The sequence below is a fragment of the Falco biarmicus genome, chromosome 14 (assembly GCF_023638135.1).
Source record: "Falco biarmicus isolate bFalBia1 chromosome 14, bFalBia1.pri, whole genome shotgun sequence".
Lineage (NCBI taxonomy): Eukaryota > Metazoa > Chordata > Aves > Falconiformes > Falconidae > Falco > Falco biarmicus.
Genome location: NC_079301.1, coordinates 1,831,308 through 1,859,095, shown reverse-complemented (window position 1 = coordinate 1,859,095; position 27,788 = coordinate 1,831,308). Strand labels below are relative to the sequence as shown.

Sequence of the window (27,788 nt, the reverse complement as noted above, 5' to 3'; positions counted from 1 at the left end):
AATGAAAAGGTAATGGGCTCCTTGCAAAAGCCATTGTTTAAAGCACCAGCAGTGTTATTCTGCATCAAATGTACATTTTCAGTGATGGTGAAGCATAATAATAGCACTTGCTTGCTTTCTCCCCAAAACAAATGTAAAATCCAAGAATATTGGTGGTCTTGTAATAGCTAGATGATCAAATGCAACAGAAAAGAAGAAAGCAACAATGCTACAGCAAGTGCCAAACACACAAAGACACAATCTGCGGATTATTTTCTCTGTTCTTTCACTATTTGCTATCAATTTGCAGAGAATATATTCATTGCTTTATGGGCCAATATGAGTAAAATTAATTGTAAGGTTACACTGAGTGGTTTTGTGGCATTTATTTTACAAGGCAAGCTATTAGTTGCCTAGAAATTCAGCAGACCTGACCACCTCTGGCCTTCCTTAACACTGCTTGCTTATTTAAAAAGATGGATGGGAATTTATTTTAGTCCTGTTTAGCATAGGCTGTTCAGTATGTCAAATCAACCACTTCCACTAGTCCCCAGAGAGAAATTCTCTGACATAAAGGAACAAATTCTTCTCTTCATTGTAATATTTCCTATATTCATTAAAAATACATCTAAGATCAATCCAGGGGAAAACACATGGCCATTCATTTTAAAAGGTTAGTTTCTTTATATGCATATTATATAGCTTGCATATAAATGTAGAGTTTGCCCTTTTTCTTCTAAACTGCTGCAATCCACAGTTTATGCAGAGCTTGTGTAAGAGCACAGCTGTCACATTTATTTTGCATCCACACAGATGCTGACTTCCATGCTGTGCACAAAACACCGCTTAAATCACCGCTTCAAAAAAAGTGCCTCAAACTTGCTTGAAACATGCTAACGGAGGCGTACCGGCACAAACTGTCCAGTGGAAATAAGCTGAAGGGTGCAACGTTTATTGCTGCGTTAATTGCCAGAGAAAATGGATGTGCCGGAGGGGCTCCTCGGCCCATGCTGTTTTTTCAGCCCCTGCCCTTGATCCTCTCTGGAGCAGGGCTCGGTGCCCCTGAGGGCTTGGCATCATGTCTGATGACATGATGGGAATGGAGCCCTGTGTCAAGGTACCCAACTCCTCATTTTGACAAGCCAGTAATGAAATCTTGCCTTCCTCTTCGCTCTTCCCACTTAAATCGCTAGCGTAACACCCCTCAGTTCTTACAGTCATTGGCATTAAAGCTTTTTATGTTAATACATGATATTAGAGTTCAGGCCTTTTGCCTTTGCATGTGCTGTGACCCATCTATCCCCCTGCGTTGCTGGGGGACAGGTAAAATGTGTAAATTGTGCAGAACATCATGCATTGGCCGGGGTTTGGGGGGACGGGGGCCAAGGCTGCAGCCCTCTGGCCAGAGCCGGGCACGGGCTCCGTGTCCTGGCCAGAGCCTGGGCAGCAGCTGTGGCAGTGCCACGGGGTGGCGTGACAGGCAGTGGTGACAGGCAGTGGCCCAGGCAGGGCATGGCCCGTCAGGTGCCACCACCTCCACCCACCGAGAGCCAGGGCCTGGCAGCGGCCGCAGGCCCCGAGACACCTCAGGGGACAAGGCCCAGGCCTCCCTCATGGCAGGATGGCCAGCCACACGCTCCGGCCACCGTCGCACCGTTGTCTCCACTTGGTGCCAGCTCTGCCATGAAGAGCTGCGTCCCCTCCCTCGCCCGCCAGGCACCCGCGGGCCACACTCCCACCCGGCCAGGGCCTTCCAGCCACCTGCGGGCTCCCCCGCCGCCCCCCCCGCGCCTCTTTTCGCGGGACCGGGTGGTTGAAGACGAAGATCGGCCCGGCCTGTGGTTGGCGCGCCCGCCCGCCTCCGGCCGGCGGCGGCGGTAGCGCAGGCGCAGTGCCCGCATTCCATCATGGCGGAACGGACGGTTGGCGGTCGGCAGCGCCGGGCTTGAGGCAGGGGCTGCGGAGCCGCTCACGGTCAGTGCTGCCGCGGGGCCGCCGCCTGGGACAGGGCCGCTCCTCTGGGCTCCCTCCGCCCGCCGCTTCTTCCCCCCGGGCGGGCGGGAGAGGGCGGCGGAGCCGGGCCGGGGGAGAGCGGCGCTCCCCACCCAAGGCGCGGTGGGCAGTGCCAGGAGCTGGCGGTCGGCTCGCCCCGCCGGCGGCGGCGGGGAGCGGAGCGGAGCCCCGCGGTGTGGAGCGGGGCCCGGGGCCGGGGGGCAGGCGGCGGGGTGCCGGCCCGTCCGTGGCGGGAGGCGGCGGGGTGCGGTACGGCGGCCGGGGGCCGCCGTGTGGGACGGGGCCGGGGTGTGGGGCGGTTGAGGGGAGCACCGGCACCCCGGGATGTGGGGCGGGCGTGTGAGGCGGGTCCGGGGAGGCCGAGGGGGGAGGCAGGGCAGGGGGAGGGCTGCCCTACGGGGCGCGGGGGTCTGCCCAGGGGCAGCCGGGGGGTGCAGGGGCCGGGGGCCGTGCGGGGGGCAGCCCCTAACGGGACAGCCCCGGTGCGGCGGCAGCTGCCGGGCGGGGGGGAGCCGGGGGGCGGCGGGGCTGCGGCGGGCGGGGGTCCGGGCTGTGCTTCAGCCGCCCCGCATGGGGTTGATGCCAGCGAGCTCCCCCGACTCGCTCTTCCCTCCGCCCGTTCCCGCTCTCCCCAGCCCACAAATCCTCCGTCTCTCTTGACCCCTTCCTTTCCTTTTTCTCCTGTTTCTGTGGGTAGAGGGGGTTGAGATCCGAAGTCGGCTCCCCCCGCTCCAGCTTCCCCCTCGCCGCCTCCCGCCCCCCCCCCCCCCCCCCCCCAGTTCTCCCTCCTCGGCAGCCGGAGCTGCTGCCTGCAAATGCCACGTAGCCTTCTAGTTGTTCCCCTTGGCCGATCAGCAGCTCCAGTACCAGACACCTCCCCCAGCTCCTCCTGGGGTCGGGGCAGGGGGAGGTCAGTCCTGTCATCCAGTGTTTGGGTGGTGACCATCCTTTACCCTCCCCCATTCTGCTTTGTCCCCCTCTGCCTTGGGGCAGCAGCAAGGTGGGGACCCTACTGTGACCGCTTTTCAGCGCAATCCTATTTACTGCCTCTTACAAAAGGCTGTTGACTCCAGCAGCGTGCAGTTGCTGCCCTGCGGAGGGCTGGGGGACGGTCTCCAGGGATTCATGGCCCCCAGCCTCAGCGGCCCCTCTCCTACCTCTCATTTTAGGCGCTTTGTGTGCAGCACGTCGTGATAATCTCGGAAAACAGGGTAATAATGCGTTGCTGGCAGGTGTATCCACTTCCTTCAGCATCTCCCTCTCAGCTGGTTTCTGAGTTTTGTTTCTGTTTAGAACTTGTTGCTGAGACTTCTTATTGGAATGATGGAAATTTCCTGTAAAGCTCATTTATTTTTATAATTGAGGTTTTGATTTCTAGCTATTTTTTGAATATTTCATGTTTTTTCTGTCTCGTGGTAGCTGGGTATTTAACGTGGGCAGCCCTTCCTTGCTTTACCTGATGCCTAATTGTGAATATTGACACACAGGACTGCCACAGATAAGTTCCTCATTAACCTGGTATGCATATGCCTATGGTCTCTGATTCCTAATGTTCTTCTAATGTATTTATCTTTACAACACTTGGTTCAATAGGGAAATACTATCTCGGTCACAGATGGAAAGACTGAGACACCGAAATATTTATGGCCCAAGGTCACACAGGAAGTATGTGGTGAGGCAGGGAATTGAATCTAGATTTCCTGAGACTCAGATTAGCATTTTAACCAGGGAAGCATCCTCTCTGTGTTTTAAGCCAATAAATTGACCTTGGAGTTAATATCCAGCGTGGAAGAAAGTACTTTGTGTTTTGTTCGGTATCATTGTAAGAAGCAAACCCCCAGTTGCTTCTCACACTTCCATTCTTTCCCTTGTTTTATGTAATTTGTGTGTGAAAAGGTGGTAAAATGGGAAAGATGTTGACTTTCTCAGGGCTCTTGGTGTGTGTGTGTGATCATGCACGTTGAAAAACAGCCAGCTATTACGCTGTCCTCTCTCTTAGGTCTTTCTACCTTACTGCGTTCCAAATCTCAGAAAGTTTTGGAATGCTGTTGTCTGGGAATAATTTGTTCTTAGCTAGGATCAAATAAATCTAATATTCTATAAAGCCGAGTCGAAAGCCATCTACTTTGTGTTCATTGGTATCCTGGATCTTAGTTTGTGATTCTTAATACAGCAGTCTGTGAATAAACAGCACTTGAATTGACTGTCTTAAAACCTCTCTTGGAGCAAGCTATTACAAGTTGTTCACTTGGTTGTAGGCTCAGTATTGTTGCAGCAAGTTTTTGAAAAACTTGGCCTTAACTGGAATTAAGCAGCACTTTGACAATGAAATGGAATAATTTCAACTTCTTGGGCTTTGTATCTGCACAGATGCAGGCCATTTTCACTCTTATATTAGGACAGCCTATTTTTGTTTGTAAAATTTGGTAGTTAATTTTACTACAGTGTTTTTTGCTTGCCAATGGATTTGAGGAATTGGATGTTAGAAATGTTTAGAACAACAACTCCTGATGCATTCACCTTTAGAGAGAATAAAGATAACTTTGACCACACAAATGCGTTTCCTGCCACAACCTTTGATCACAAACTGCATCTTTCCTTGATGTACCGAAACCCGATTTGCAACAAAGTTGAATGTAAATGTTCTATATAACACTTTTAGCGGTCTTTTGTTTGGGTGGGTTTTGGAGGTTAGCATTTGCATGGTATTAACTGTGCGGGTTGTCACACCCATGCCAGCAATCTTTTCATCTGTTATGTTTATTTTTAGGAAAGGTTTTGCGAGTCCTTAAAAAATAAGATTTCCTATGTACTGTGCAAACAGTAAAAATTCCAGTGTTCTGCTCCCAAGAGAGTGTGCCTGGCCTTGGCAGATGCCCATTGGGAATGCAGTACATTTGAGTGGTACTAGGTACGTGTTTGTAGACCCATTTGTACATCCATTATTGAAAAAGGTTTTGGAATCCCTTTGGGTGAATTTCAAGCAAATTAAAATGTATGTTTTGAGCTTGGAAGACTGAAACTGGCACTTTGATGACCTGCGGTTTCCCCCAATTTAGAAGACATCTTGTCAAACGGTAGAAGTAGACTTGTAACTTTTAAGAAAATACGCAACTTTGAAGGCATTCTTACCATATTCTGCATCAAAGTCATAGGCTGGTATGAAATATTGTAAGAATTTCTTCCCTAGTTACATATTTTCTTAATTTCCTGTCATTTCATTTAATCAGAGGAGAATTTTGAACTTCTGTCTGAAAGCAGATGAGAAAACCTCAATATAAGTAATGCTGCAGCAGTCAAGAGTCTTCAGACAAAAAAATTACATTTCTTGCTTCTAATTCTGCTGTGTCACAAACCAAATGGGTCTGAACTATCAGTATTTAAAAATGTGGTTGCTCACTGCTCTAGTTTCAAGGCTGGTGAACACCATAGAAGTAACCTTTTCATTTTTTTTTCACCTGTTTTTAGCAAGTTGTCATGAAGCTTACCAAGGTCAAAATGGTTAGTTTTCAGCTGTTATCTTTGCTGCAAGCCAGACCTTAACTGAAAAGTTTTGGATCCTTGAGTGAGGAGCACACACTGAACTCTTTATTGCATTCTTGAAGAGCTTATTGTAAAAGCAGCGATAATTTATTCTTTCAGTGATGCTAACACAATCCTTTCTGTGTATTGACCAGCAAAGACAGACCACTGGCTCAGAGCCCTTAGTCCGTTTCAATCTTAATGTAAATCTGCTATTGTTCCAAGTATCTTGATTGATGTGGAAAATGCCTCCGTTTGCTCAATATTCATTTTTCCAGCATTGGGGCCTGCTGCTTTATATTTCTTTGCCCATGTCTTATTAAAAGGTTCCAGGAGGAACATTTATTAGGCTGTGACTTCAGAAACATCTGTGACTTCAAGACAGTATCACCTTTCTGGTGAGAATAACAATGGATCTGCTGTGTTTGCTGGAGGAAGCTGTGAGCTTCTGCTGGCTGGCTCAGTGCGGAGCTCCCCAGCTTAGTCTATAAACTACCTCAATGAGCTTCAAGGCCAGCAATTTCTCGGTGTGTTTCAGCAAAACTGCAGAACATACCTGCCTCTGCCTTATCTTTAGAAAGACTGTATTGGGAATTGACCAATATTTGTAAAGACTTACTAAGTTTGGAGAGACAAGCCAGTATGATTTATAATCCTGAGTGTGCAAATAGTTTAGGAGCTGGAGTTCGGTACTAGATCTAGTAGCTTGAGAAATGTGATGATTTTTACGTTATTCAATATAACATCTTGAATGGCTTCAGTGACTACTGAAGCTCTTCATTGCCTTCTCATGGTGGAGCATCTTTAGTACAACAGTTTCTAGAATAAAGCTGTGCTTCCCCGTGTTAGTAAACTGTGACTGTACGTTCCAGATTGTACAATGTATGTCTTTTTTTGGGTACCCTATCAGAGGATAACTATGTGCCTGATAGTTTAAATTTGAATAAAATCACATGCTTTTTGGAAATGGATATTTTTTTCATCACTATTGCCATACAGAGGAATACAGCAGTGAGTAGTTAACTATGTGAATACACTTAATATCCATAGAATGCACTTCATATGGGAACCATCTTCGTAGTGTTCAAGTTACCTTTCACTAATTAGATCCTAGCTTAAGTGATGGAGTGTCTTTGGCTAGTACAACATGAAATGGCAGGTTCTGCATTCTGTACATAGTGAATGAATGCAGGAGGGCTGCATAAGGTTTTCTGGTTCTTTCCTGGTGGAGTCTTCCTTGAGTTTCATTTGCTGATTCTAGTGGAGTTAATCACTGGCGGTTCTCTGCTGTCTCTCGCCGTTTTATTGGATATAGATTGTTTTCTGTACCTTTTCTTCTTAAGACTTCGCGCTTGCCAAGTCACTGAAAAGAAAATTACTGTATCTTTTTTCTTGTCTGCAGAAAGAAGACTGAGGGCCAGTACAGCACGTTGTTCATACTGCAGCAGGTACTGACGGTGTAACATTTATCAACAGGAGCAAATTCACATCAGGAGAGTGTCAACGGTAATTAAACATAATTTAGTATTCTAGATTTTATGAAGCATTTTTTACTTGTTAAGTCTCTAAGTAACACTTCAAGGTAAAATAATATAAAAGTATTTGACAGACTTCTAAACTTAGGACTCTTTCTTCTTTGGGAACGAATCTTTGGATCATTTATTATCGGATGGAAAAAGTGAATTAGAGAAGGAAGAACTGATAGAGTTTTTGAGGTAAGAGGTTCAGTATTTCCATATAAACATTATTGGTTTTGTAAGGTAGCAACCTTATCTCTATTTTCACATTACTTGCTCTCTGTCTTTCCCCCCCTACTCCCTTAGCTGGAAGTTTTGTCTTAAACTTGCATAATTGGCCTTGGATAAAGAGAGTAAATTCTGGTTTTAGGAAAGTGCATTTCCTGTAGAGAAAACAGTGCAAGTGGGTGGTAGCATACTGATAAGTGACTGACTAGGTGGCCTTACTCAGATATATTGTTTTTAGTTGGAGCTCATGGAATTGATCAGGTCATGGAACTGACCCGATGGAAAAGCGGAAAGAAATCTGTCAGAAAATTGCCATGGTACAGCACTTGTGAGAACAAGAAATATCCAACTTTCTTTCCTTTTTTTAAAGGAAGATTCCTGTGAATTATCTTGTGATGTACAATACTGTAAGAGTTACGAAACCACGGGAATTGCATTCTTAAAAACAAAGTAGCCAAAATTAAAGACAAATTTTAGAAGCTGTTGCTAGAACAATGTGTTTTACATGGCAGGGGAATAAGCAGGTGCAGTGTAAAGTATTTGTGAATCAGAAATCACCTTTTTGTTGTAAAAAGACAAAGTAGTTCTCATTTTTTTTGAAGAGTTTACGTGTGTCCTGAAGACTGTCACCAAGCATTTTCTAAAAAAGAACATTTAGGTATAGAACCACCCGCTGCATTGGTGGAGGCCTGGTCTTTCCAGTTCATGTATTTGAATTCATGTTTCACAATCTATCTGTGGATTAGAAGAGTGCAATTGTTAATATTGCTCAAAACGTGTATCTGTTGATACTATGCAGCTGTTGTATAATCACTAATTAACCCTATCCTTTGACCAGTTTTTGATCACTGTGTATGTGGTGTTGGCTCTAGATAGCTTACAGCAGTGTCTTCGTTAGCCTAACGTGAATGCTGCATTGTGGAAAACAATCACACATCAGCTATGTTAGAGGATGAGGTTGCATTTTTGCATTACATCACAGCTAACGTGCTGTTCATTGAATTGAAAGGTATCCAAGCAGATTTTCATTTTCCTGTGGTGGGGGTATATTTTTTCTGAGGTTGGGTCCCCTCTAATGAGTATTACTTTTCATGTTATGAACGCACACCAAAATTCAAGTGTAATATGCTAGTTTCAACTTTGTGAAGAGCAGTTCACCCCATTTGCTCAAGCCCTTTCATGTTTGGTTTACAATTGTCTGGTGGAACAGAAGAAATTCAGTGAAGAACTGAGTGGTAGCTAATCAATGTATAATAGAATGTGGTGTGAAACTACGTAAGTACCAAACAAACCTTTGGGGAGAAAAGTTGAAAATGTCCTGTGAGCAAAAGATCAATGAGCAGGTGGACTTCTTACGAGATACAAAGGAAAAAATAATATCATTAACTATATTATAGTCTTCCTGGAGTGAAATAGGTATTTTGGGAGGAAAATCATGTAGCAGTGTTAAATATGGGTTTATAAATTTAGATGAAGTATTTTTATCTGCTGTTTAATGTCCTTTATTAAACAGCTTTAACATTGTTATCTCTTTAGCGGGGATCATTTGCTTTCAGTTCTATTATGTGAAGTATTGAAGTGTTCCAAACTAGTGATCTGTACCATTAATGTATAACTTCATTTGGGTTTGTTATACTACAGTTACTTGAAGGAATAAAGGCAGCCTTTAGTGTTTGCATGGGTGAAAGTAGCTTTGGTACTCTCTTAAGTACTTGCAAGACAGTACGTAAGTCATATTGAACAGAATGACTGTTTTCATCAGAAGTTTAATCTGCTTACCGATGCATATAGTTTTGTCCATTTCAAAATGTCAGGCGTGATAATCATTTAGAAGAATTATTCAGTTTTGGAAGTTATTATGTAAACAACTTTTTGGTGTTTTGTAAACTGTCATTTTGCTTTTCAGTGCCTAGATTTCTTAAAATACAAACTTCATAAAACCACATATAAATAAACTCTTGTCCTTAGATTCTTCAACACTGTGATAATTTCCACTTACACCCTTGTGTGAAGTGTACATCCCCAAACTTGTAGCAGGTTAACTGATTTACTGATAAATCTTTAAAGCTCAGATATAGAGGCAACTTATTTTATTGTGTTACCATGCATCAGCTGAACTGTGATTAATGCTTATATGCATGTTCCAGGCCTGTCACAAATGCAGAGTGAAGTGTGTGTGCTTGAACTTCGTGTATGATCTCATACTTGCATTTTCCCTTGCATTTTCCATGAACTATAAAAATGCACATGGTTTGTTACCATGAGACTGCTCAGATGTGGTAATTTAAGTAATTTATTGGTGTGTTTTAGCCCTTGGTTTAAGTATAACCTGTTTTAGCTAGACTAATTTGATCCGCTGTGTAGCTAAAGCATTACAGGCTCTTCTCATGTTGCACAAGGAAAACGGTCTTCAGTTTGTGTATCAAAATTCTTTCTTGCCTGAATTTTGCATGATCTGTTACAATTTGAAAAGAATCCTTTGCTTTCGCTGTATTTTTGTGCTTGTTTTGGAACTCATGTTTTTTAAGAGAGTTCTTAAATTGAAAAGCTTGTTCGTGTCAATACATTGGCAGGATGCATCGAGCACACTTCTGATTCACAGAAGCAAATTGAGTCAGAGCTAATGGAAAATCAGCCTTTGCTTTCCTTAGTGCCTACAGAAATCTGAAAGCAAACTTCTTCTAGTATTAATCTTGTGAAGTCCTGTTTTTATTTCTGTTCTGTTGGATTAGACAACAACTGGCTGCTTTGACCGGTCTCATGGTAGGGAGCCTTTCATGGAATAGCATTGCTTTTGGTTTTAATAATCTGGATAATTGTGCTCTCCTAGAGTCAAGTTTAAATAAATTGTTCAAGATTTGAAAAATAACTTTTGTATCACATCTTGATTGTATCATACCAGTTGTACCAACTTTGTGCATGTGTCTCCCATCCCATAATGCTCTCTAGCTTAATTTAGGACAGGTATTACCCAGCTCTGATACTGAAAAGGTCGGAGTTTTGGTACTTTCCTGGCCTAATCCTGGGAGGTTTTATTGGCTCTGCAAACTGACATCCACGTCTCTGCACAACACAGTGTGAAGCGTGTCTGGCACTTGGAAATACATCACCTAAGGACAAAGGCACGCTCAGAGTGCACTTAAATTTGCTGCTTTGCTGGCTGGTCCTCAACCAGCTCTTACTTGAAGATTATAAGAAACTTTTAAAAATACTTAGATATTTATTCCTTGCTATGAACTAGGTATTCCTCACCATGGGGAGGAAACTCAGATGAACAAGGTGCTGTGGAATATGTGTTCCTGTTGCAGTGAACTTGTCTGCACATACAATAGCTGTTTCATTGGACTATTTACAGTCTGAAACAGAACTTTCTCCCCTCAAATTGAAGAAAGTTGGTAAATAAATGGGTAGAACTTGTTTCAGAACCTTGGAGCACGTGCAGCTCCCTGTAGAAACTTGCGGTTCCTATCTTGTAAATCTTGGCACAGTTTTAAACATTTTGCTTCATCTGTTCAGATCTGTGGTAACTTAAAGGTGTAAACTGCAGCTACCTTTTTGCTGACCTGTTAAGATTTCTCTGTGGCCATCACTGCATTATCACCAAGATGTCTTTTCAGGTACATAGAAGGGTTTGTGCTCTTAAGAGTAATAGGGTTGTCTTTCTAGAGCTGTGTATTTTATTTGCAGAGAAACACCCTGTTAGCTTTCCTGCTGTTCTTTACCGCTGTTAACATGAAGACTGCACCATGAATCCTGTGAAGACACTGTCACTGCCTTTGCTCTATGTAGGGTTTTCCTTTCTCATTTTTAAATTTTTTGTTTGTTTTTTTTGACAGTGTGTCTTGTGACTCTAGTCAGAAGAATTGCTTTTCAGTGGACCATGCTGTATGTTACTTCCATAACTTCGAAGTGATTTAGATAGACATTTGGGTATAGAATTTCAATAGTATGTTGTTAATGTGCAAATAAACTATTTCCTTCGAGGCCTGAAAAACCAGAACAGTGTTTTGAAATTCAGGGGGCACAGTTTCACACTGTGAAATCATACTTAAAATAAATACATTGTTACATTGCATGTATTAAAAGCTTTTTCATCTAAGCTTGAAAATGTCATGCTTTGTGTAGCTTTAGGATACTAAAATGAGCAATTTAGCTTATCCAGAACATGTCATCTTCCTGGCTGGTGGAAAGAAGCAGTTTTGCATTTAATTCATTATTTTATGGGTTTTTTTTAACAACATTGATACAGCTGGAAAATATCTTAATCCCATAAAGTTGAAATAAGAATGAAACACTTTAAGGGCTCAGTCCTTTCGTAGAATTATAGAATCATTTTGGTTGAAAAAGACCTTAGAGATCATCAGGTCCAACCATTCAGCCAGGAGAGGTGTTCAGCTCGTCTTTGAGGTGTGCAATTTTCTGGAACACTTATAGAAGCAGGAATAGAACATTTCAGGAACTACTGAGTTTCGTTTCATGGGGCTGATCACTTAGGAAGCAGCGCAGAAGTGTTTAGGCTATAACTTTGCTTTTCTGGCAATAAAAGTAAAGCTATGAAATAACTAAAACAACGAAGGAAGGTATTTATCTGAAAGTAGTGTCCTGGTTGCATTACAGAAACTGCTACTGCAAGCTTTGTGAGCCTCATAAATGAATAATTAAGAGGACAAACATCACCCTAATGTGACCAGTGTGTTGGGTATTTTTAATTAACAATTTAACTTTGTTAAATAACAGCTCAAATCAAGTCAAACCTAATGTGCTCTGGGCATTGGCAGATACTTTCTTCCCAGCTCACAGTTCTTAACAGTGGATTTTGTCTTGTGAAGAACAGCAAGAAGTTCTGCAGTCACTGGGAAAACGCGTATAACCCTGTAGGGTGAGCACTGCCCTTCAAACTGTGCACTTGCCTGTTTTGTCCTCATGGGCTAGAGCTCTTAAATCTCGAGGGATGTAGTTTTAGCCTAGAAAACAATTTTAAGTGCTCTGGATGGTTGCCTGTGTAGTTTCTATTTGAACGTGGAGGGAAGCAATTTTTTTATTATTATTGCTTTCCTGGCACAGTCACATCAGGAACCTGATCCAGATTGGTACGGGAGGGTGGAAGCTGATATTATCACTTATGTCAGTCCCCGTGTGTCTTGGTATGTTGTATCTGCTGTTTCTCTGCATTTTTAGTGGTTTTTGGTGTCCGTGTAATGTGGGCTTTCCATCTCAATCTTACTCCTCCTTCAGGGAGAATTTTTGTGGGCCGTCAGATCTCACGGTACCCTGAGGTGAACATTAAGTTACTAGAGGTCCTTCTAGCAACTGGCCTGATGTATTTGATCCCCAGATGTTCTTTGTGAGGACAGAAGGTCTACCTGGACTTTACTAACAGGCTTGAAGTCACTTTTGTATTTTGCTGTAGCGACTATTAAGACTACTTTAGAATAATCATGTAAGTAAAAGTTAAAACTTTTTGGGAAATGCAGAGAAATGGTTTGGAATTGTCACTTTTTTAGAGGTCAAAAGAGAAAAAGATTTTAAAATAATTTCTAGAAGAAAACACTTGGCACAGTATAGAAACCTACTATGTATCTGTGGAGTTGGGGTGGGTATTTTGTTGGCTATTTTTGTTTTACTTGGGTGGCAGACCTCACCTAGGTCAAGATGGCAAGGTCCTAGCGATACCTACACCAAAATGACATTGAGCTTTACAGCTGAAATATTAAAAATGTTTGATTGAGCACATTTGTTGGGTGAGTCATGAAGGTTTTCAGTATCAAAGTTGTGCCCTTCTGGCTAGAAGCCAAACTTCATACAAGATGGCGCAGGCAAATTCACTTGGGTGTCATTATAAATTATTTCCAACATGTTAATCAAAACATATATTTAGTTTTGAACAGATGACTGTTATGGAGTGATGGTGGTCTCTTCAGAGCTAAAGTTGTAACTGAGCTTCTGTTAAGTCTCTCATTCCCTTAATCTTGCTAAAAGTAAACCAGTCCACCTAGAACGGCTCATGTGTGGTCCTGTGGCAGAGGAGAACTATTTTAGGATTGGGATGATTATCTTAAAACACCTTGTTAATACTGTTTATTTGAAAAACTTGGGTGGGAAAGGGTAGCTTGTGTCTTTTCTCCAAAATGTTTCCTACCTCAAAATTGTGTGGGGCATAAATTTCAAATCTGGAGGGGTGAAGGTTTTTTAGAATTCATAAATAAGGTTTGATCTCTTTGAGGCTGTTTCTTAGCCGTGGTTTGGGGGTGACTTTTGTTTGGGCCTCTTGTTATTAAAAACCTTTGAAGATCACTAATGCAAAAATTAATGTTGGAGTATGTTTAAAATACTCTGAAGTCCCAGTTTGCAGGAGATCTAGAGTGTAAAGCATGGTAGGGTCTCAGTTTTCTTTATCAGAGTACCTGAGGTTCATAGGTGTATGTGTCCGTGTATCCAGTCTGAGATGTTTTTCCAAAGGTAAGAGACACAAAGTATGTTGCTTTGTAATGAGATGGTTGGGTTCCCCCCACCCACAACTTAGAGAAAATAAATATATGTAAAAGTAAATATATTACACTAAGAATTATATTAATATAAAAGGTATAATTAAAGATTTAGGGTTTTATACAGTACTGCTTTTAATAAATAGCAATACTTTAGCAGTGTACTTCCTGCAATAAATATAAAGATGATCAGACTAGAAGGTTGCATGAGGCACTGAACCTAGAAATCAGGAAGTCTGAGCTAAATTTCTAGCTCTCCATCAGACTTCCTCTTTGGTCCGGGACACATTGTTTTTTCTAACTCGGGCATACTGTATTTAAAAACATAAAAGAAAAAAGTCTCCATTTACGGAATAAGTTCCTTAGAATAGGAACTTCCTATATTAAATCCAGCACTTACTAAAAGGAAAATACAGTCTTTGTGATAGCTTCTGTGTGGGATGATAAACTTTTTTTTTTTACAGTTTATGAAATCTGTTCAGCTTCTGCTCTGGACGGTGGAACAAAGCTGATCCATTCCTGTCTACAGTGTTCCTCCCATTTAGTTTCTGTGCAGTAACTTTCTGGAGAGAGATTTTTAATATAATAGGACAATATTTTAGTATGGGATAACAGGATTTTTAAAACTTGCTAAATACATAATACCTACACATTTGCACAATAGATAATCTTATATTCTATTAATATGATTAAAGGATCTAATTCCAATGAAAAAGTTACTTTCTCAGTATGATTTTTTTCTTATTTTTGATAGCCCTATAAAAGACATTTAATGAATATACAAACTTCTATTGGTTGTTACATACCCTGCACATCAATAGTTGCGAATTCATTGTTACTGCCTAAAGAGAAACCATGTCTATAAAATTGTTGATGTGGTGTTGGTGTTTGGTGACTGTTCAAAGCTGTTGATCAAACAGGACTGATGTGTTTATACAGGGAAGTTATTGTGATTTTAACTTTTTCTTAGAGGTATTACTGTTAAAATTTTGAGGTTGTTTCTGTTGTGTTGTTCAGGTAGAAGTGACTGAGTTGAACGTGGCCATATGTTGTTGGCGGATGGCTAAAGGAGGCTTTGTAATGCAGTAAGCTTTGGTGTGAGTAGTTTTAGTAAACATTTTGTTACCCCGACGTCCTAGAATTGTGTATTTATTTCACTTTGGATTGAAGCTATTTTAGACTTTAATTTCAAAACATCTCATGAGGATTGATGATGTTTTCCAGACTTAAGGTGTGATGATCTAGTATTGCGTAGATTTCAGTTAGCTACCTGTGCTTTGCTGGCTCTGTGTAGGGAGCATAATAGCTGTTCTGTATGTAAATAGGAGCCCAGCTTCCTCAGCTGAGGCGCTGACTTCAGGCGGGAGTAGGCATGAATCAGTGAACACTGAGTTCAGTGCGAATCCTCGGGAGCTGGATGGGGTCCAGGATGACTGCAGCGCTGGTTGAGAAGAATTTGGGCTAGAGAAAAGGGAAGGCCAATGTTTCAGTCTTCCAGAGTCTCGGCATTTTTACTATGTCAGGAAGTGAGGTCAGGCACAGCCACTGTATACTGTAATTGTTTTCTGGAAGGCTAGTCATTAAGATTTTCTGTTTTTCTTAGAAGCCTTTGTAGTGTGAGACTGTCAGTGGAAAATACTGCTTTTTTTTTAATATGGTTAACATGATTAACCATATTACATTAGCACAGTGTTTAATTACCCGGGGAACACTTCTCAGTACATATTTGAAATATGAACTGGTTTTATTTAGTTTTTAATGTTATGAAATGACAAAATATTTCAGCTTTTTAGATGTCTGTCTTGAGCAAATAGTCTTTGAAAGCAAAAGCTCAAGCTATTTCTGGTGTAGATTTCTGTTAACTTAGAAATGTGATAGCCACTATTAATTCTTTCAGCTTTGCTAAAACAGTGCTTTAGAAGGTTTGTTTCTGAAATGGTTAGTCCCAGTTATTTATATGGGCTGAATTCATCCTTCGGCTCAAACAAGGTTTGGAAATGACCTTTAGCTGATGATGTCTAATAGAAACCACTGCAAAGAAGTGAATCAGGCCAGAAGTACCCTTGCAAAATGTAACCTTTCTAAAAATTAATCTGTTTAATTCCATACTGACTCAGAAATCTCCAATGCATGGTGACAAAGCTCTAGAAGATACCTCTACAAATTCTGCTCTTGATTCATATATAATGAATCACTAATTCTCAGTATATTCCTTTGCAGCTCTGAAAATAACAATATTTGTCTAGGCTTTAATGCTTGCAGATGGGATTTTTGTTTATTTTTAGTCTAGAATTTAAAATTATGTGTATTAGCTCATCTTTAATGTCAATGCAGCCTGTGAATTCTTAGTGCAAATACTTTTTTTCTTTTTTTTTTTTTTTGCTCAGACCCCTTGGATAGTTAGTAGTGATGATGAAACACTAGCTGCCAAGAACAGACCATGGAAAGCAGCAGTCTGAGCCTCTGTTACCAAGCATGTGGTAGAAGAAATTAGCCTTAGGGGACCGAGCAGCTTTTTGATGCAGTTCTACCCATGGGTAGGTTGTTCCTTTATGGGCTGTCTACAGCTCGCGGTGGATTTGCCTATCCAAGCTGACTTGGTCTGGGGTAAAGCCGAGGGTTCAGAGAACACCCAGCAACAGCGTAGGAGGGAAGCTGTGAGACTTGGTGGGACTTGTGGATGGAGGTGGGTTCAGGATGCTCGAATCTCCTCTCTGCCGGTGCAGTGGTTGCCCTCCATCTTTTCTTGGGAAGCAGCTGCCTTCCTCCCTGGCAGCAGCGTGCTGCATGGCTTACCCTGCCGCTGCCTTCGGGGCCGAGAGTCTGCGGCTGAGCTGGAGGACGGCGGGTTCCTTGCTCCTAGGCTACTGCTAGGAGGCTGTGGGTAATGGCTTTTCAAGATCGATGTCCATTTCTTTGTTTTGTTTTTCAGGAAATTGTGCTGAGTACATAATAACTTTTGGGGAATTTCCTTTTTATTTACCCAAATACCACCTACTTCTTTGAATAAAACAGAGGCTTTCGGGAGGTGAACCTGTTGATACCGCATTCAGAATGAGTCCTTTATTTCCCTTGGAAATTTTTTTACCTGGTAAACTGGGGAGGGGTTGAGTCCCATGCTTGTTTACCGTTAGAGGTACGACCTTTGAGAGCGGCAGTGTCTTTTGCTGCTCTCTTACCAGTATTTTCAAGGAATGAAGCTGTGCTCAAAAAAAACCAAAAAAACCCCTTGGTTTTTGCAAATCTGTTGGTATGTTGGGGGATGTTCCTCTCTGTCATTAGTGTTCTGCAGCTTGCCACCATCTGAGCCCAGCTGTACAGTGAAATGTTTTGTGTTGTGAGCCAACTGAAACTGGCCAAGAGTTATTAGAACTGTTTCATTTATGCGAGTAATTCTGTTTCCGCTGTCTGTAAGGAGATTCCTGCTAAGACATGAAATCTTACTTACTGGTTTTGGAGATTTGTTTCCTAATGCTCCAAGTATTAAGTTATTTCTCTGAAAGATGTGAAGTTACAGCACTAAGCAAGTGGAACATATGTGTGTGTAGGTGTAAATGTAAATACTGCCTGTGTCATCAGGCAGTAGATTAAGGATTCTAAAAACCATGTGGATGTTGGTGCTGTGCCCTGCAATTTGTACTAACTAGACTGTGCTGCTCACTAATACAGACAAAGCCTCAGAGAATTATACTCAGCCAATGTAGGAGGCTAGTATAGAAACTTTGAATGTTTATTTAAAATTGCAGGTGGTATTGGGACTTGTTTCAGAACATGTTTTTCTGCAGCTGGTTATTTTGGTTAGTTGAACGTTTGAGTGCAAATGTAGGTGCTTTATGGTAAAGGGATTTCCCCTTCATGTTCAGTGCTAATTTCTGTCATCTTTGAGGTTCTTAGATGAAAGAAATTGAGACTATAAGCATATATAAAATATTTTCAATCTGCTTGTGTACACTGTATTCCTATTAATAGCTCCTTAAGACTTAGATCTAACCTCTAAAGCTCTAAAAATGAGACATGTAGTGGAAGAAACTTCTGCCTTAATTTTAACATGTGTTACCATGCAGGTATTTTTAAGTGGAATAGTTATATACAATCAGATGAATTTGTTTCCCTGGCAGAGGTAATTCAAAATCTGACAAATAAGATGGAAGATTATTTTATTAGTGAAATAAATAACATGCTAAGGTAGCTAAGTATATTTAGGACAAACCTGATACAAATTTAATCTTTGGAGTTTGTGTCTAGCCCTTGCACCTGTGCAGTCATATTTGGCCTCTTAAAATTGTAACTGGAGCACACCCAGAAAACAATTGGTGTGCAAAATGAGCTGGTTTCTTTGGCAGCCTTGGGTATTTTGTTATGTGGTGTTTTGTGGCAATGTGATAGTATCAATAATTTTGAGATGCTTTTGCAAATAAGAGGGGATGTGGTTTTTACCAATGGATGCTACCAGCCTCTGTAACTTGCGATGGTAATACACGAGAAATCCTTGTAATCTCAGCTTTTATTACAGATCCTTTCTGAACAAAATGAGTTAACACCAGAAGAAATTGTAACAGTCATGCTATGATATTTCCCCCACTGTGGCTAATCTGCTGAAGATTCAGTTCCACAAGTACACAATTAATCAGGAGTTTTCCTTTTTTTTTTTTTTCCCCCCAAACACTGTCATTTCTGTACTGGATATAGAGAAGTGAACAAGGGGATGGGGAAATGTTTTTTTGTTTTAACTTTGCTTTTTAATTTAATGAATTGGACTATCCAAACTGCATTTTGTCTTCTGTATGGGTTTATAGGAGGTAATGGGAAGGGAGAAGGAAATGTCAGCATTTCCTGTATCCTGTTATCTTGTGCTTTTTATGGTTGCTGAATTAACTATACGCTGAAAATTCACTAACATTTGGATTGTATTTTGACTTCTTACAATTACAGGTGATTTACTAAAGCCCAAAACTATACGGCACTTTTCCGTATGCAATTCTCCATGGTACTCACTTGAAGACTTAGTACAAAGTACTCTCTACTCTCTTGTGTTGCCTTAAGCCTTCTTTTCACTGTCAGACCTCTGTACTGATGACATGTTGCAGCACTGAAGAAACTGCACAGTTTAGGATTTCTTTTGATCATCACAAGGACTGACATGTACATGTAGTATGTGAATTCTTTGGCCTAAAACCTGGGTCATGGATTCTGGAGTACAGGCAATTTAGAAATTGTAACTACAAATATAGGAATAAAGTGCTGCATAAGTGTAAAATACACTACTGTGTAATTGCTTCATTTAATGAACTGATTTCATCACTTCTGGCATGTGAAATTAAATATGCATGATGCATATTTAGGAAGCATTTTTTGGAGGAAGGATATGTATTGCTTAAATGCTGTACTTAAAGTGAAAAGTCAGATAATGTGTTAGACTACTTGAGTGTACTCCATTGTGAAGGACTCTGTTAGATGACGTAGAGTGGTTTGGGTTGGAAAGGACTTTAAAGATCACAGGTGATGCTCCATGCTTTTAAGACTGTCAGTTTGCACAAGTCTTTAAATGTGTGGTGAAGCTAAAGTGGATGTTTTATTGTAACTTTGTCTCCAATTAAAGTTAGTTTTTTTGACTTTATTTGAAAATTGATTATTTGAAAATGTTTGAGGGAGAGTTGTGGAGTGTTGAAGTCTGGTATTTTCCTATGGATTTTTCAGATGTTCTTGAATTGCTATCATTAAAGGATTCAGTTAATATCATAGTGCAAGTGTTTGCTTTGTGGAGAAGAAGGAGGGGAAAAAAAAAAAAAAGACCTGAAGGCACTGCGGTATTTTTCTTCTGAAATACTGGTACCAAGTTTGGCAAATGAAGTAGAGAATTATTTGGGGGAGGGGAGAGACGTATCTAATATTGTCACTCTCTTTTTGTTTTAGCAGGTGGTTACTGTGAGCAGTTGTCAATGAATAGTTTTCAGACATGATGGCCGACCAGCCGCCTCCATTAGAAGCTACGCCTATATTGAATGAAGTGCCACTTCTACCTCATATGGTTAATGGGGACAGCATACAGCAGGCAAGTAAATTTGTTGCACTTTTGCACAAGTCATGTAATACTGTGCCAGCGGTGCTAGTAGGGAGGTTGACATTCAAGCATACTGTAGAAAACAGAACAGATAGAAAAACTATTTGTTGTACAACTCATGATGGTGGGAAGAGGAGGAGCCTGAAATAAAGCAACTACGATACTGATTTGCAATGTTAGAAAAGCATATGGTTCTCGGCCCTGATATCATCAGTAAAATAGAAGTGCAAATATATGGAGGAAGAAAATCAACATTAATATAGTGGAAATGTGAGAAGATTACAGATTAAAAGGAATATTTGTTACACACATGTTTTTAAGTGCTTTAAAATTGAACTAAAAATCAATAAAAGGAAAAAAATAGGGATTTAATAAAGCACTAAGGTTTTGAAAGCTTTTCTGAAGCTCATGTAAAGATTTGCAGGTGGTTGCAGTGCTCAAAACCAAGAAGTCTGTTGCAAGGAAATGAGAGGAAAGACCTTGGCTTCATGATATTAAGTATCTTCATTAATAATTACAGTGCAGTGGTGAAACTTGAGATATTGAGTTGAAACTTTAGAATTTTACTGGACACAACTCTTCAGAAGTACCTAGTATGATTAGAAGCACAGACAGAAGTGAAAGCAAAACAGTTCGAGTCACAAGCTTATATAAATTGTGAGTAAACTTGAAGTGTGTTTACCATTTGGCAGTGGAAGCCAAGTGCCTTGTACTACAAATGCTGAGATAGCTTCCCATCATTCAGAGGCTTTCAGTGCACTCAGAAATATTACAGGCATCCAGACATTTTAACACTGGTTCTTGATTTTAAGAAGCATCTTCCCCCTGCACTAGCAGCTACAAACATGACAGATCCTGGTAGGAGAGAGTGAGTTTGTTGATTTTAAATAGCAAAGCGGCTGTTTGTTGGCTGGCTGCGATTAGGCCTGGGTGCTAGGTACTCTGATCAGGGCTCCCTTTCCCACAAAAGGTTGAACCAGATGATCTCTCTAGGTCCTTTCCAACCCAGGCTGTTCTAGGAGTCTGTAATAACAAAACATAAATTTGAAGGCTTTATGTGCCTGGAGTTAAATAATCATTTTGTTGAAGCAAGGGACAGAAGTGCCCATCGCTTTAATCTGATCAGCGTCTAACTTCAATTAGTTTGACTAATTGAAAAAAACTTCAAGCGTTTGACACTAATTGAAATAGGAATTAAGGGGTTAATCCAGATGGGAAAGTTGCATAAAAGTTTCTGGAGGATAACTGTCATACAAAATGATTATGAAGGGTAACAGTGAAGACCTTGGCATGTTTGAATGTACAGTGGATAAACAAGGTACAGCAAAATAGTCGTGAATTGAGGATCTGATTGACCCTAAAGCTGGTTTTAAATAAGATACCATTTACTTTGTAATTGTTACAGATTGAGAAGGAGAAGTCTGCATTGTTTCAGTTCTGGTATACTTGGAAAAATAGGCTTTATTTTAAAAAAGTGTACTTTTTTTTTCCCCCCTTTTTTTTTTTTCTCAGACTCTGGAGATAAAAGTACAACGTAGATGTAGTTTGGAATAAGTAAAGCTACAGAGTCTCTGAGCTATTTCTGAAGTTCTCGCATTAGCAACATGAAATTTTAGACACTGACCAGCTGTGAGGCTACTCAGTAGGTAGTGTTTCATGTTACACAAGGAAAAGAGATCCAAGTAGATCTAATTGGATACCATCTCCGTAGCTGTATTTGTATAGCATGTATAGATCAGGGTGTAAAATACTAGCGTGTATGGAATGACTCAAAAGGTGACAGTCATTGAAATTTTCAGAACCTAGTGGAGACTGTTTGCCAATTTAGGTGAGGTTAAAAAAAAAACAACCAGTTGTATCTTGGACATGCATGGGAAAATGGCATTTGAAGAGTAGACTTGAAGACTTGTAATTGAATTATATTGAAAGTAACTAATAAGTCTTTCTAATGAAAACTCTTCACGGGACCAGGAAAGTGATTTTATGTTAATGTGCCAACATTTCTCATTCTAACATGTCTGTATGTAAACAACAATGTTGTGCTGCCATCCGTGTCGTGTTGCCATCCTTCAGCGGCTTAGTGAATACACTTGCTGCTCATTTGTGGCACTTTCCTCTAGAGAGGCTTTTGAGCCACAGTCTCTTCACATTTGCAAGTTTGCTTTTAAATAGAGTATTAACTTAGAAGCTTTATTTATGCAGATGAATTTTAATTATTTTGCTGCCAATGCTGTTGAGGGTAGGCTAATTGTAGAGTATTGTACAGTGGTTTTGTTTTCAGAAAAACTTGTGCTGTTCGGCCAATCACTTTGAACAGTCAGATGCAGCACCCACTTTGTTAGTTTCATTTCACATAAAATGTGGGTTGGAAGTTTTCTGGAAAGGTTTCTTGTTCTGAAAAAACCTTCAGCAATGGTAAGTGTGTGAGTAAGGGATAAAAGCAAAACACTGACCAGTGCTTTGAAATAGCTTTCAAACTGTGTTGATTGTACTAGTTGTGAGATGGTTGCAGGGACACCTGAAGGCATTAACAGATCTGTGACTCCTAGCACTAGTCTGTCCTCTAACTTGGCTTAGATTGACTCATTAGAAACACTCAAGCTTCCTTGAGTGAAATTTTCCTTGGTGGAAGGTAGATGGAACTGCGTTTGTTTCATTAATTATAGTGAGTCATTCCTATAACACATTGCCCCATGCATTCCTGAAATTCCAGTCTCTGAATGGCTCTACAGCCCTGTGATTACACCAGTTACTTATGATCCTTTTCACTGAGTTCAGTTAATAGTTTCCTGAACTGTTTCTGAGAACTTCAGTTAATTGAAACCTGTTCTGAAGATCTGACACGGTCAGAGGCCCTGAATTTCTAAAAGAATCACTTTCCTGTCTCTGAATTTTTTTGCCCTCGAAGATGAGGCTTGCTGTGAGGTTTAATACCTGCCTCCTCTGCCTACTGTTGTTTGCAACAGACAACCTAGCAGCCGTTTGCAGCAGACTTCATCTTTCCTGCTTTTTTGTGCTCTGGCAAACCCCCAGCCCCTTATTGTCAGTCGTCTTTAAACAATTAACATCGCTAATCTCTCTTTTTCTCCTTGAAATTCAGTGGCATAAATTTACTTTATAAGTATCTGAAAGGACAGATCTGCTTAAATTTCAGTGCTTTAATTATGCCATTTTTAAAAGTATTCTCTGACATCTGTCTTTCTCTAGAGTTGTAATAAATACTGCTGACTGGCTGGATGGCCTTTTCAGGGGGTTTTGGAGTTTTACTGATGTCCAGAAGCAACTTGTCTACCTAAAGTAAAACTCCTGTCTTGTGAACTCACTGGAGCAGGGTCTGTGTTCATAATGCTTCTGCATCCCCTGTTAAAAAATAAAAGCTAAGATTAATATAGCAATATGTAAAAGCAGCAAAATGAGTGTTAAACACCATCTATCAGTCTGCTCCTTTGAGTCTTGCTTTACACACAGGAGTTTAAATGGAACAGATCGGTGCAACCCTCACTCTCGTTCTGTGCAGAGGCTGCACACTCAAGAGCAGAGGGAGACAGAAGCAGGAGGCATAGGCTGTAACTTCAGGAAACGTGGGTATGCTCGTGCTGACTCCTTTACATGTTAGCAGGAGAAGAAATGTGCTTTAGTTGAGGCCAGCATAAGCTACTTGGCAAAGTCTTTGGAAAAGAGTGGGCAGTGAAGCTGGTCAAAATGCAGAGGCTGAATGAGGGGCCACAAGATCTCTCTAAGTCTCATTCTTTTCAGTCATCTGTTTATGACCAATACAGTAGAATTGAGGTGTACTTCATAAATCTGCAGCTGATACAAAGTGGGAGGAATTGCAAGCGTCTTGGAAGCCTGAAATTATTTTGATTACTAGAAAGATAATCTAGAAAATTAGCAACAGGTCCTGTATTTGGGTAGAGTAGTCAGCTTATCATAAGGAATATCTCATTGGTAGTGGTCCTTAAGAAAAAGGTCTGCCAAGGGATGGGTAAAGACTGCAAGTGGAAGTCATCGGTGTTGCACTGTTTCCAAAAAAAGGCAGATAAAAATCCCCGAAAATTTATATACAGTGTATGTCACCTAAATCACAGGAAACAATCTTTCCTTTACTGATGTTTTATTCTTTATTTCTTTGGTGGTTAAGACATGGAGTAAGGGTTCAGGTTGAAGCAGGGAATGTTGAAGTTAGATGATAAAATCTGTAACGTTGAGGATAGTGAAACAGTGCTGCAGATGCCTGGGGAGTTTATGGAGCTTCGTCATTGGAGATACAGCAGCACAAAATAGACGGGTTTATTCATTAACATCATGTGTAGTTCATTTTTACCAGGAGTTGGATGACTAGGTAATCTCTTTGGGTCGCATCTACCTGATGTAATTGTGATTCCATGAATAGTATAAAAATATTTTATAAAAATAGAATGAAAGAAAATTATACTTTTTGAGTTTTGTAACTAGTTTTACAAATGTATTTTATTTTGGTGTTTACATTGGCCTTCTTTATGTGCTAGCTGTCACCAGGGTGGAATTTGACTGTGTAACTGTGCGGTTCTGACATGGCCAAACCCCTCATTTTACCTAAGAATTAGACCTGTCCCTATGTCATATTGTGGAATCTCACTACAAAATTCTTGTAGTAAAGTTGTCATGTTAGAATAAAACTGAAGCACAGCTGCCATTATTTTACAGTAAGACTGAAGCATGTGCTGTGGGATGGAATGAGGTGATGGTTTGTGTTACCCAGCACGAGGGAAATGGTGCTGTACCCTGCCTGAGGAATAATTCTGGCAGGTGTCTACATTGATCTGTGCGAAAGTGCATGCCGTCTCTTTCAAATTGACCTGCAGAATCTCACTGTTGGTTGTATTTCTTTAGCTACGGGATTACACAATTATGTGAGAAAATACACCTGATCTTTCAGGAGTTGTAGAGTGGAGGTGGTAGGAGTGACCTGCTTTATCACCTCTTCTACCCTCTTTCCATCCCCAAAGAACTGCACACTTCATTAAGTTACTTGATGGCACCGTAAAATATATCATCAAAATACATACCAGCATGCTTTCAATGAAAAAATATGGCTGAGTTTTGCACAAAGGATCTTTTTTCTTTCCTTTTCATTTGTTTGTGTGTGTAGTCATGATTCTGTCAGTTTAGCCCTGCAACTGAAATAATCTCAGGCAAAGCTTGGAAAGCAAAGTGGATCTTAAGGTATGTATTGCTTCAGTAAAAGAAGAAAAAGCAGTGTGAAAACATTGAAAATAAAAGCTTAGTTAATTATTTCAGTTGTATCAAGGGAAGCACTTCTGGTAGTAATCAGACTGATTAAGCAACACTAATGATTTTATGTCAAAAGTATGAAGAAATTTCATTGTACCCATCAGTGTTTCTCATCTTGCTTTTTTACTCTTTTAAGGTTACCAGAGCTATATTGTTTTAATCTAATGTGGGTATAAGGTAGACACGGGGGTTTTGCACACACCCCCAGGTAATTTCTAAAATTAAAAAACAAACAAACAAACAAACCCCCAAAAAACCCACCACCTCTTCTGTGTTTTGTTTTCTACAGGTTATTCTTGTACAGGTAAACCCAGGTGAAACATTTACAATTACAACTGAAGATGGACACATTCAATGTATTCAAGGTAAAGGAAAAACTGAAGTACTGAATCCAAATATCTTGATTTTGCGAATATCACAGAATTACTACCATAATTTGTTTCTGTAATGTCAAATGTGTTTTTATATGTTCTGCAATGTAATAAATCAGATTTTTCAGTTTGTACTTAAAGCACAAATGAGCACTGGGAAATTGCCAAGATCCCCTGCGTCTCTGTAGTCTTTGCTAATTTATAAAAGGCTGGCATCTCAACTGTTTTTGTAACGATCCTTGAATAACTGTCTTCTCAGAATCTTATCACGTGAGTGTGCATGGGATTTAGTCCACACTAATCTAAACAACTTTAATAGACGCTGTGCGACCTCACTTTACTGTAAGGTAGTGGCATTAGCGGTCTGCTGATTTTGTGGGAAGCATTGCTACCCTCTGTGTGTGGCTGCAAACTACTTTTTACCTTCTGGGTAAGTTACAGAACTGCAAATCTGAGTCGGATCAAAATATCTCCTGTAAGTCAAATTGAATTTATCAGTACTTCCATTTTTGGAATATTTTTCATCTTTCCAAATGATATTATATAAAACGTGTCCATTCTGCTTTCATCAGATCCTAGACAGAAATACTTTTTCAACTTGATATGAAAAATAATATATTCTTATTTAAAACCAAAAAATGTTGGTAGACCAGCTGTGTCAGCATTACTGTGGTGCTGATGATGCTGCTACAGACTTTTAACTGTCACAAAAAAAGAACTAAAATTATCTGTGCTGAGTTTTGTACAATTAAACAAATACTGTTGGCTGTTTAAGTGTGATGGTTGGAATAAATCTAACCTGTGCTTTTTGTAGAATAAATGTACAGCCATACCTGCATTCAGCAATATTGTCTAAAATTCTGGATGCTTTCTGAAAGTTAAGTCCTACTTAATGTGTATTTTGAATGTGAAAACACATTGTCCATCGGTGACATAAATTGCATCACTTTTTCTTGGTGGCAACTTGGTACAGCTACAGCCACTTTTCTATTTTTTTTGAAACTCGCAGTCCAGATTATTTAAGTTTCTCTCCTGACTGACTTTTTAATTGGATAGTTTTAGCCTTGCTTCTAAATCTACTTGTCTGAAAGTAGTTCCATAAATACAGAGTTGGATGCAGTTGCTGGCTTTTCAGGCACCAAAGTGAGCCACCACCTTTGGAAAAAAAGGTGTCTCAAATCTGTAAAAGCCTCATTTGTTAAAAAGTGGCACCTTGTTACTTCTCAGGTCCAGCACATGTTCCTATGATGTCACCAAATGGTTCTATGCCGCCTATATTTGTGCCTCCCGGTTATGTATCTCAGGTAAACTTTAATTTATTCTTCTATTTCAGTATGTTTGTGGCGCTTTAACAATAAGGCTATTGATTATTTTATCTGGAACCGCTGTTACAAGCATTTCTCATGTTTTTTCCATTGAACTTATCAACTGTTTAACTTACTTTATTGTAGGCTCTGTCACCTTCTGTTGACTTAGTAAAATTTGATCTAGTTTACAGGATTCTTTTAATAATGCTTCCAGGCAGTAAAAATTACTTTTAGTAATCCTGTAGATGGCTCTGAATTGGCTCTCGGAGCCCCATTAGCAGGACCCACATCTTGGTTTTTCTGCAGTCCTGTTTTCAAGGTGAAAGTAGGTGCGTGGGTCATTCGAGCAATCCCAGCTGACTGCCGCCGGCTAGGTGTCGGAGGGCTATGGGTACAGACAGCGCTTGGCGTTGCTGGGAATGGAGCTGGGGGCAGCATCGGAACAGAATGTGTCTCACGCATACTGTGGATGTGAGACTCGTGTTTCTTACGCTGAGGTTATATGGGTCGTATACCAGTATCATTCTCTTTCATCCCTTGGGTCTTCCCCCCTTCCCGGACTGCATAAGATATTTCTCTTTCATGTCTTTTCATAATTCAAATTTTTCTCTCCTAATATAACTCTATTTATCAAAGTTTTCAATGCCCCTTTCTTTACCAGCTCTGATCTCCTTAACATTCAGCAAAGCACTCTGCTGTTACAGTAGAAGTGTGAAGAGGAGTGTTAATGCTAGTGACGTGTGCCTATGAAATGAGCAGGACTCTGGGCTTCTCTCCCAGCTTTACTTTTCCGTTGTCACTGATTTTTCCACTCCTCTGTGCTGTTAAGTCACAGCAGATCAGACCTGTGTGTGGTATTTGAACTGTTATCACAGAGATATTTGAAGTTGCCAGTTCAATTTACTTTAATGCATTTTTAAAGGGAATTAATTAAAAACAAATGTTTAAACAGGGCAGGCTAGGTTTCTAATTTTCTAGTGACGTTCAAAACAGGAGTTTTCTGAGTAGGCTTGAAAACGTTGTAGCTGTAT

The 27,788-nt window shown here is 40.4% G+C and overlaps 1 protein-coding gene across 3 annotated transcripts in view; it reads left to right on the top strand.

Annotated features, from left to right (window-relative positions):
• The first annotated feature begins 1,805 nt into the window (after positions 1 to 1,805).
• The window catches only part of LOC130158674 (fibronectin type-III domain-containing protein 3a-like), a 49,078-nt gene continuing 23,095 nt past the window's right edge, over positions 1,806 to 27,788 (top strand). Inside the window, exons 1-5 of one of the 3 annotated variants that reach the window (XM_056359540.1) lie at positions 1,806 to 1,953; positions 6,917 to 7,020; positions 19,661 to 19,796; positions 25,369 to 25,444; positions 26,678 to 26,754. In XM_056359540.1, the coding sequence (XP_056215515.1) occupies positions 19,701 to 19,796; positions 25,369 to 25,444; positions 26,678 to 26,754 (249 nt within the window). In that variant the 5' untranslated portion in view covers positions 1,806 to 1,953; positions 6,917 to 7,020; positions 19,661 to 19,700. Of the gene's footprint in view, positions 1,954 to 6,916; positions 7,021 to 19,657; positions 19,797 to 25,368; positions 25,445 to 26,677; positions 26,755 to 27,788 lie in introns of all 3 variants that reach the window. The other 2 variants (XM_056359539.1, XM_056359541.1) reach the window with 2 other exon arrangements.